General features: G+C 43.1%; 1 protein-coding gene across 1 annotated transcript in view; it reads right to left on the bottom strand.

Moving 5' to 3' along the window:
• Nucleotides 1-600: 600 nt before the first annotated feature.
• The window catches only part of tmtc2b (transmembrane O-mannosyltransferase targeting cadherins 2b), a 77,181-nt gene continuing 66,376 nt past the window's right edge, over nt 601-11,405 (bottom strand). The window contains exons 11-12 of the mRNA XM_076169526.1: nt 8,524-8,587; nt 601-2,789 (exon numbers count right to left, since the gene is read on the bottom strand). Of these exons, the coding sequence (XP_076025641.1) occupies nt 2,610-2,789; nt 8,524-8,587 (244 nt within the window). The 3' untranslated portion in view covers nt 601-2,609. The remainder of the gene's footprint in view (nt 2,790-8,523; nt 8,588-11,405) is intronic.

Raw genomic sequence — 11,405 nt, 5'->3', positions numbered from 1 at the left:
CGTAGCGTGACTGCACAGACCACCGATCTGACAAGCTTCACTATTTCATTATTTGTCAAGATAAGCGAGGCGCACCTGTGTTATGAAAACACAATTCAAAGCAGACGCCAAAACCCGGGCTGGTCGCTGTGCGTTCCAGAGCAATAAAGAAAGCCGGGGCACCGCGGTGGGCTCAGACCGCGGGAGCAGATCTTCCCTGTGCGAACACGTGAGAAACATCACAGGGCAGACGGGCTCCCTCGCTCGCTCGCTCGCTAGGGGAAGGGCCTTTTGCTTGTCAGCGGGGTCTGAGTTGTGGGGGAGTTCAGAATGGAGACGCAGCAACCATATGCAGACACGCCGCTTTGCCTTCCATATGGGAATATTTACATCTCTTTGTTGTTCCCAGATCAAAGCGGAGGAGATCCATTTGACTTGATTTTATGACACAATTTAGCAAATTTGCAGGGGGAAATTTGAAATGCTCTATAAAAACCTGTTCCACAGCATGCGAGACCACCCCATTAATGCTGATGCAGCATCTTGTGTGAATATAAAGCGACTGTGACTGAGACTTGTGTGAGTCAGTGTTGAATAAAATACACACAGGAACGACAAAAGCAAGAACACCATAAATTTATTGTGGAAAAAAAAGCAACATTGGGAAAAGTCTATTCTGGCACGTTGTTCATTTTTTTATATTACAAAAAAGAGGAAAGGCTACAAATCCTGATAATTTATACAAATACAACAACTTTCAAAAATAAATCTTTAATTTAGAAAACGCTCGGTGAACGACTTTCTGCAATAACCCACTCGCTTGAGATCCCTGAGCAGAGACACAGAGGGAGACGCTTTCTTTCCCCTCCATCTTCACTCAAGCAACAACAGTAATCAGTGTTTGTTCCGTAAACACGTTATACAACGGGAGATCATCTTCAACGCCGGGTGTGTGTGTGTGTGTGTGTGTGAGGTGGTGCTACAGGATGGACATCACACTTATGGTCAGATAGAAACATTAGTGACATCATCACGACTGCAAAGCTAAACTGCATGTATTCCTAATTCTTTCTGCATTTCAGGACGATCAGCCACAGAAACGAAATCTCATCTTGATAATTACCTTCATCATACGCGTGAAACACAGTGCCAGCTGGTTTGGTTGCTAAGGTAACCCGAAGCACAAGGTACAATGTAATTAACGACGACAGTACAAGGGGCTTGAGGTCAATATTGAATAAGGAACAAAGAATGTGTCACTCTCACATGTGCTGTCGATATGGAAAGTGCTGTTTTGTGTAGACTGACGACAAACAAAACCGATGTTAATCACACAGAATATATACAAAATGACAAGGAGAGAAAGGGGAAATACTGTACTTCATGTGAGGAGCCAAACGTGCTCAGTCAAAGAGCCTCCATTTACTTTATTCTGTACACACTGTAGGTATATATTAGAATTCATTTATACAAACACCATGAAAATTATTTTTTTCTAACATTAAGACAGCCACTTTAACATTTCCCTCAGACACAGCATGTGTGAGTATCATGTGATAAGGTGTGTATCATGTAGACGGCTGCTGTATTTGGTAAAAACTCCAATAGTTTCCACTCATTTGTAGGGGTGTAGGGACATAAAGTGACCATATCTGATGTCCATTCGTAGCTTCTTGCTGTTGTCTACAAATAAGATTTCCTGGTGATTTGCGTCTGCGTCAGAAAGCACAGCAGCAGAGATATGAATGCTACCTGTGCACTTACACTTATGTGGATGATACACACCTTTGACAACCAAGTTGAAGATAAAAAGGAGTCACAATTGCTTTGTTTTGCTGAAACCTAATGACCTTTTTTTCTCAAAACGTATTTGGCAATGTTTCATAGCCGTCTTAATTGATCCAAACCCTCAGAACTTCCAAGAGGTTATTGAATAAAACAAATTTCCCTTCTTAGCTTTAACACCGGCACTCTGGCCATCTACTACATGTGATTTACAACAATGGTGCTAATTTATATCTTCATTATGAAGCGTAATCTCATGAGCAAACAAAGCATTAACATGTGAGAGAATGCACAAACAAGAGATGGCAGTGATGTAAACGTGATGTTAATTTGGAATTTTTGGATGGCATCAAATTCATCAAGAGCTTTATTCAAAAGGTGCAGAAATTCATCCTCTTTGCTGCATGGGACTCTTTCTCTCTCTTTCATGTTTTATCTTGCACTGCCCAGGGACAAATCTGACCCTAAAAGAACCCTTTCAACCTCAAACGCTTTTTTTAAAATCACTAATTCAACACAAATGTTCAAGCATGTACCGAGGGTTTCACTTCAAAAAACAACAACATGGCTCCTGTGAGAGCACCGACTTCGAAGAAAGTTATATAGAGTTCAAATACTGTGTAGTGCTGGCCAAATTGTGATAAATTCTTCAGAGGAAAGCTGCTAGCCTGAGGTGTATGAAGAGCTCCGGAGTCATTAGGAGGGCTGTACAGTACCGTCTGAGCAAACATCCTCCTTAATGCTCCTCCATCCCTCCTGGATGAGGGAGAGTGAATGAGGAGCTTGTAAGCCCTCCTCACCCAGGCTGGCATACAGATGGCAAAGAGGTGACAACGCTGCTGTGATCAGGGGCTCAAGGTCCTCAGTCCCTGTTTCTCCATGATGTTCCACAGCTTGCGCAAGTTGGACTGGGTGATGACATCATCGGGTTTCAGGTGCAGCGCTCTGAGGTAATTGGCCTCGGCGTCTTGCAGTTTCCCATTGAGGTGGAGAATCGCCCCCAGGTTCATCAAGGCTGCAGGGTACTGAAAGCAAAAGAGGTCAGAGTGACATTAGGATGATACAGCTTCATATAAATTATACTTCAGGGAGGATTCAAGCTTTGCTCCAGATATGTCAGCTCTGTTCAAGAACAGCAAACAGCCTGAGGAGTGTGTACAATGCACACAATCCTGCTCATTTAAATGCAAGACACGAACAAAAGAACAATGTATGCCATTAATGGTGTTTAGACTGAATCAATTCATGAAAAATTCAAATTTCTCAACATCCAGAGGCAGAGTGTGGCATGTTTAGTGAGATGAATAATGTAAATGCCTTATTTTTAAATGTATATGGTGAATAAGTGCAGCTACTGAATGAATAAGAAGGAAAGAAATCTCACCAGACTGATTTCACACTACTTAGCCAGATGCAATAATTGATGAAGACAATATCAGGAGATATTTACATACTGACAAAGGCGTATGCAAATTTACAATAAGCAGCAATTGCCAAGAGCCCATTCACATAAAACCTTCACTGCAATAGAACTCTTTGTCACTTTGTTATGCTCCACAGCCGATCTAGCGGTCCTGTGTGAACCCACTGGTCAGATCACCCAGACTGTGGTCCATTGTTTAGAGTTTTGTAACCACGCTCCATTGCGTGTCCGCGTGTCTTTTCTGTGGCCGCAGCAGTCGGAGGGCGAAACCGGGCGCTTTGAAGTGGTCAGAGATGAATGTATATCCCTGCTGGTGCCATGAGGCAAACTCATCATCGATTCCGAAGGATGAGTCATGAGGATTTAAGTACAGGAAAGTGTCCGGAGCGCAATCACGGGCAGGACCACGGAGCGTACGAGCCAAGGGAGGGGCCCACATCTGATCTCTATTTTAGCTCGGAGCGTGGAAAAGATGTCTAATCATGTAGAGAAGCTACTGTATTACTGCACAAGCACGGTGGAAGGAGGAATGCTGAAATGTCTGCGTATAAATGGCCGATGATGTGCTTTCACTGCTGTGTTTATGTCTTTTTCCTATAATTATCTCTCCATACATCATTGTCACATGGAATGGCACACGATGATGGCATGTTGACATGTGAAAATGTGTTATACCACAAGCCTTAAGCCTTTTTTTCATGGCCCATTAACTAATCAAGGGTAATTCATAAAACAACACTCTCTGCATGACAGGGTGTTTTGAGAAATATATAGAAAAGCAAAAAAAATGTGAAAAATAGGAGATTAAAAATTCCCTCCCAAAAATTGCCTCTATTCAATCCAAATCATTTAATTGCTTTATCTATTTAGGTTTCCCTGTATGGGACTGAGCCCCTGCAGTCTTATAACGCTATTATGTGTCACACTGTGCAGAATGGTTATCTTTGTCAGACTTTACAATATCGAGTTTGTGTGTCAGATTGAGCGATGAATGCCTGCTGACACTTAACACTATGATAAACAGGAAAGGAGCTGTAGGAAATGCTCTCTTTCTCCCTCTCACAGACAGAGAGCGAGTGAGAAAGGGCGTTAGAGAGACAGGGAGAGAGTTCCAGTTCTAAGATTTTGGTCTTAAATTCCTCTTTTGCCTAATTTAGGATGGAGCACTAAATGGACCATCCGTGCACATCGTCTAATACTCCAATTTCATCACAATTCTTTCAAGATTGTTCACTTTTGTCAGTGCTCAAACCTGCAGGAGCTTTAACAGACTCTGGAACGCACATCAATTGGAATATTTTCTCCAGCTGCGACCGACTCTGAGATTATTCCTGAACCACGTGGAAATGGGCCCCTGAGGGCAAACAATGTTTAATCACTTCCCATACAGGTATAAAAGCCGGTCCAAAGTTCATTCTTGCCATTTTCGAGGCGGTTATTTATCCACGCACGGAAAACACCTATGCAAAAGCAAACACGGCCACTGTCAAACTGTTGTGGCCATTTGTCTTCCTCGCTACGCACTTGCAGGCTGCGTGCAACCGCCCCGACTCCACATCGTTCCATCCTCGTCTGATCCACTCACAAAACACTCAAAAACATTTCTGTTTTTCCACTGTCAAAGTTGGATGAGTGATGCTCCATGCATGGGAATTTCAATGGGAACAATATGTCCAACAGTACTGCTTTCCACAGAGGGGGAATTAAATTCATTAATAAATCAAACAGACTGGAATAATCCTATTGTCCCTTAGAGAAAACCCACTTGTTCCCCTAACACACATAAAACATGCTACAGATGTCTGGGCCAAACTAAAGCCTGACATGAACACTTCTAATCTTGCCCAGCGACTCCTAATGTGCTAAAGCATTTAATTAGCCGATAAGGTTTACTTTTACAGCCGGACTGCATTCTATACACGTCGTGCAATTACATGAATGAAGCACGAATCCACTGGTGGAAGAAATGCAACTAACTTTCAATTACTACACACACGAGAAACCGAGGTTATGGCTTCCATCGTCGGGGTAATTCTGAGACTGTTTGAGCAATAAATTACTTGCCGTTTGACCTGCTGCTTGAAGGTCAACCCACAAAATAACGCCGGGGGACAAATTTGCAAGTTAGAGGTTTTTTACTACTTAGAAAAATAGAAGTCACAATGTAGCTGTTTATAGATACAGACGCAGTTGAAAGTGGCAGTAATCAGGCCACACACACGCACACTGTAATCACAATGTGGAGGCGTGATTTGAGTCATGGAGACGCTGATGAAGGAGGTCAATCACATCACAAGTTGGTGCAGCTGATTTATATTGAATCCAAGCAAAGGCAGAGAGTTGTTACTGACCGCGTGGTATCAGAAAGAGCCGGAGCCTGAAGCTATTCACACATTTAAATGTCTATTTAGCGGCCGAATAGTTGACCTGAACGACCTCTTTCAGCCAGATTAAGCTTAGCCTGATTAAGGTCATAGTCAGACTAATATTGTAGCACTGCTGTGCATGAAAATCTTGTTTTGAGAAACTACATTTCCTGAACATTGTCTAGTTTCTACTCCAGTATAGGCATTACATTACATTACGATCATTTGGCAGACGCTTTTATCCAAAGCGACGTACATTACATTACCACCCTTCACAGAGGGGGGAGCAATTCAGGGTTCAGTGCCTTGCTCAGGGGCACCTCAGCAGGGGCTCGAACCAGCGACCCTCCGGTTCCAAAGCGGAAGCACTACCCACTGAGCCACTGCCTCCCTCGGTATAAAAGCCATATAGGTACTTAATGATTCAGGAACTTCTTATTCCAGACAGTTCCAGGTTATTTAGTTCCTAACTTAGCTCTGAATTGAGTTGAGGAAGCTACTAAACACCAGAATGTGCCACTGTTTAGGATTTAGGCAATACATTGGGGTTTTGATTCTACATCTCCATCTAGCAAACAGAAGATTTTAGAGTAATGAAAAGGTGTCGAGCATGTCTAAACACATTTCTGGGATCAGTTTAGGAAAACAATACTGAATACACAAATGGAAAGCCTCTGTCCATTTGCTCACACAGTAAGAAGGCAACTCACAGCTTTCCCCGATCACTCAGAATAGATATGATGAGTGAGAGACCCCAGGAAGCACGGAGCAAAGCTTCCTGGGTAGAAATTCAGCAGACTCCTGGTTTTCCTCTCAGTGCAGCTGCAGCGGAGCTTCAAAGGATCCCTCTTTCCGCCCATGCAGACCCCTTACATTCCCAGTTTTACTTTCCTTCCTCTCCCCTCTAGGCTCTCACCTTTCCTCACCCAGGCCTTTCTCCTTCTACTCCACAGGACTAAGATCTGTTTTAATTTATACCTCATACTCCTGCAGTTTCCCAGCTTCCACAGCCTTTTCTTAATCATTTTGCCCTCACAACACTTGCAACAGTCTGCTAAATGTTCCCTTGTCAGGAGCCTTCCTACCCCCCCATTTCCTGCTGTTCTGTAACCTTTCTGCCTTACTACCCTGTCCAAAACTGGCATTTTGCAGCAGAGGCATGGCCATATGTGGAGTATATTAGCTTGGCCTGTAAAGAAATATACCCTCCAACGTCTGTGAGGGTTGAGCTTGAAGTTGGGTTGAGGAGTGACATAACCATAAGTACAGATAATGAGACAAAATACAAATTTGGGTAAAGCAAATTGACTTTGAATGGCAGGATTTCATGGGACAGATATTCTAGATTGAACAATGCAAAGCGAGCATTCCTCCAGCTTGGGCTCCTATGGATTGAAGGAATGGGAGAACTAATCTTTTGAGGGAAGGCAATTGTCCTCTCATGCTGGGAGTGAGCAGACATGTGTGTTTAATATAAAACACCAGGGCCTTTGGAGAGGGACGAGTCAAGCTGCAGCAAAGCATGAAACGACAAATGAAGACGGACAGACTACATGGCTTAAGTCAAGACGCATCGGGAAGAACAAAGGATAATGGTAGAGAAGATGGACAAAGATCCTAATTTGGGCTTCAGCTTCATGCAAAACAAAGTGCAAAAAGGATAGAGGAGGGGGGGAAGAGCCTGTGTGGTGGACACATGGACACCAAGAACCAGTGGAGTTAATATAAAACTGATCCTGGAACACACACCTTATCAGCATGTGTAGTGTTTTACAGAGATACATATCCATCTGGAGCTTCTTCCTTTAGGTTTACACAAGACTATCCTGAGTTAGATTCTAGCCTTGAGATTTCTGTGTGTAGTTTCTATGATTGCCTGTCATCCGTCTTCTTCTACAGTCCAAAAACAGCCTGTAGCTGTGAACGTTCGTGCTTGAACGCGCTCGTCAACGTGTTAGCCGGGTGACAGACAAGCAACTTGACCAGGGTTGCACTCTGTTCCTCCGCAGGCTCCGGTCCCCTGTGACCCCGCAGAGGGCAAACTCATTCACACACCTACGTGCAATTTAGGCTTTGAAAGCTTCACCTATCCTGTGTGACTTCAGAGAAAACAGACAGCAGACAAAGAAGCCAGAACTGTTCAGAGGTTAGTTGAGTTCTCACAGTATAACACTGCATTTTCATGTAAACAGTTTCCTTTACGTTATTTATACTTTGAGGTCGAACAATGAGAACAATGAATTTTCTCACTGTACGTCTGGGTTTAATTACAGCTTGTAATTACACTACGCTCTGTTACAAGCTGAATGCTACACTGACACTAACAACAACAAAGAGCCGATAGCTCAATTTCATGCTGTGGACATTTGAAATGTTATCCCATTGTTTTACCCGGGTTTGGTGTTTGTAACTGTTTGTGCGTTTCATACCACGGTTTGCATGTTTGTAAAGACAAAGCAGTGTGTATGTGTGTGTGTGTGTGTGTGTGTATATAACACTGTCCAGATATATGTTGGCCATTAATCCTGAGCCCATTTCATCTAATCAAGACACAGGAACAAACAGCGTGACCACATGCCAAACATATTTTGCCCCCACAGCAGATTTCACTTAAACAACTCCACTCCTCATGTCGGAGCTCTCAAAGACTGAGACCCCATTCATTTCCAAGATGTCACAGCTCCATGACCAAGTGTTATTATCATTATTCTTACCCAGAAAGTTAACCCTGGCCTCCCCTTTGAAGCTGGTGATGGATGCTGCATAAACAAACCTCTGAGCTCAGTCAAAGCAGAGCCTTCTTTTTCTGTTTTCTCTGTTTGATCCAATGACACTGAAGGTCATTGTGAGAAAACTGACAGGTGAGTGCTGTGAATGGGATTATTTGAAAGCCACCCAGACAGTGATTGCACAGTGTCCATCAGGGTTAAGAGTAATGGAGCTGATTAGTTAGATGTGGTTGTTACTCACATTGGGTCTCAGGCTCGCCGCTTGTCCGTAATACTTCTCGGCCGCCTCGTTTAGACTGGCTTGTCTGCAAAGGGAAAACACAGAGAAGCAATCATTACTCATCTTTATTGCTCTTGGCTTCAGAAGAGGCCCCGAACTCTGTGTTTACTGGTGCTCACGGGTCACTGAGAAAATAACAGGAGGGAACGGCATAAGGGATGAGGAAAGTCGATGCAATCGCCCGACTAGGTTTCTCGTTCGATAACATCTTTCATTCGATAACATCTGTGCCGAGCCGTGCGCAGCAAGCACTTTCTGCTTTAATTGAATCTTGAGGTCAGGACTCATAACCTCTCGGGTACTCGGAGAACTCATCAACAAACTGAGCTTCATCGTAAATATTCTCTTTTTATAATCCTGCGTACAACGGAGGAGTGAGACTGCGGTCGAGATGGAAACGACAGAGACGGAGACGCTGAAAGAATGCAATCAAAATGAATAACATATGGCCCTTAATACGGAGAGATAGACCTGCAGATATATTATTCAGATAAGGAAAATGGACAATGCTGCAAGGTGTAAATGTGTTCAGATCTGAAATGTGTTCCAGATCGCTCTATTAATACAGTTATTTTGAATATGGAATTGCTATCAATAGCTATCTGCACCTGCAATCAGTCCAATAATACACATTTACTTAGAAACAGATGAAAGCCGTCCATGGAGCAAAAATAGACGCAACTGTAAGTGCAAATCCTTAATCATAGTCATCCTAATGCAGAAATTGCATTTATCTGAAGTCTCATACTATCACAACAAACAGAACAGCAGAGCGGATGCAACAGCTACACCAAAATATGGCGCACACTCCACGCTGCCGCATGAGGGATTTTGGGGCAGATGGCTTGCCAGCATGGGTCCCTGGAAGCCAGATATACTTTGAGCCTAAGAACATAAAACCTGCAGTCAACACAGGAATGTCCTTCATTATGCTTTTCATCTATTCTAATCCGCTGTTCCACTTCCATTCCTAAGGTTCCAAACCCCAAACCTATGACTGATCTGCGTTTCCCTTTGGCCCGTGCAGCCCTTCCTTTTTATTAATACTCGGGTAAATTAGAAATCACCTTTATGGTCAGCAGCTGCATGCATTTCACTGATGGTAACAATTGTCTCATTGCAACCAATTTAACTTTGACAATGTCAAGGGCAGAGTCAAAGACGACTGGTTGTGGCGGCCCTTAAGTCGCGCTGATCAAAGGAAGCCAGGCTGGGGAAACCACAGTTTCATTTAGGCTGTCTCAGTCCATTAAGGGATCATCATCCATATGGCTGCAGATAAAAGGCAAAGCTTTCATTTTAGGAAAACCAGGTCAATGTCCTTAGTGTGCACATATACCTAAACACACACACATGCACGCGCACACACACACATTACTTACTGTATAGTGACTCACATGAATAGCAAATGCATTAAAAAAGGCAATGTTTGCATATTATCTAGAAAATCTGCAACAGGACCAGAATCCAAAAACTTTTAAATCTGAATAGTTATTTAAGACTGCAGAACACCAATTAGAAGAAATAAATTGTTAGAAGTAATGAACAGGCTTTATTTTCCCAAGCTTTGGGATGAGAAAGAATAGAAGATTAAGAGAAGAAATACAGATTTTAACTTCGTAGCATTCTCTTCTATATAAACACACACCACTACATTTTTCATTACAAAAGGCAATCCAAATACATTTTAGTGGTCCTTAGATTATGAATGTAGGTTTAGGTGAAACCCTAACCATATGATTGTTTGCCAGAATATTATTTAGAGAACACAATCTCCAACCAGAGGAGAAGCAGGACCTGGTAGCTGTCTGACAGTGGGTGATGGCCGTGTGTTGGGACAATGAAAGCCAAGTATGTAAACCGCTGAATGGGTTTAAACCCAAACTCTCAACACAGACAGGGTTTATGAGTACAAGACCAGAAAAACAAAGAGAGAGAAATAAAAAAGTGAACATGAATGAATGGAAACAAACAGTAACTCTTTCTCTGACATGTTATGTGTTGACATGCAAATGCGGTCTGCTATTGTTCAGCCCTGGTGGAGGTATGCGCTCCACTGTGAGCCCTTCTAGTTGAAGTCCACTGAATTGATAAATTGTTGTATTTACCACAACAGTCAGATATTTGTGTTAAAGCTCACGTTCCTCCAAAGTCTCTCTCTCTCTCGCCCCCTCTGGGTAATTCTGTGACGCAGGTAATGTAACTCGCTACCCGTTTCCCTTTATGCTTGTTACTGCTATAAAGTTATCAATTCAAACCAATTTACAAACTTGGAATAATGGAAACAGGCAAATGTGTACAAATTGGCATCCCTAACATCATGACAGGCCTGTAATACACAGAATATTTCTCTGGTTACGCTCTGTTATGCCGTGATTCAGACATGTGGTTTGGATGGAAACTTGAATATGTAACCTGCAAGAGTGTGTTTTCCTCCTGCCTGTGTGTGTGTGCATCTACAGGTTCCATGTTATGATGTCACAGCTGTATTCTTCAGTCCATCTAAGATCTGACGCATTAAGGGAGGAACAGTGGTCTCACTATTCTGCAGCCTTACATGTGTACCATCACACTGCAGACCACACATAGCTTCACATAACACGCTGGGTGTTTAAAGGCGGGGGGAGGAAATGGATAGTATGGGAGCTAAATTGTCAAAACCAAGGGCCCAAGACGGCAATAAAAGACATTTGCACATCTGAGACCCGCTGCCCCTCCCTTTAATCTCTGTCCCTCCATCGTGTGGATTCACTTGTGTCCAAACCGACCGAGGGCCTTTCCACGCCGGCGTCCAACACAAACACATAAAGAACATGAGCTGTGGCGAAGTGGGACCTCGTGCC

The sequence above is a fragment of the Genypterus blacodes genome, unplaced genomic scaffold, assembly GCF_046128005.1.
Source record: "Genypterus blacodes isolate CSIRO-AG114 ecotype Tasmania unplaced genomic scaffold, CSIRO-AGI_Gbla_v1 ptg000015l_1, whole genome shotgun sequence".
Lineage (NCBI taxonomy): Eukaryota > Metazoa > Chordata > Actinopteri > Ophidiiformes > Ophidiidae > Genypterus > Genypterus blacodes.
Note: the sequence above shows the minus strand (reverse complement) of the source record. Positions and strands in the feature narration are given on the sequence as shown.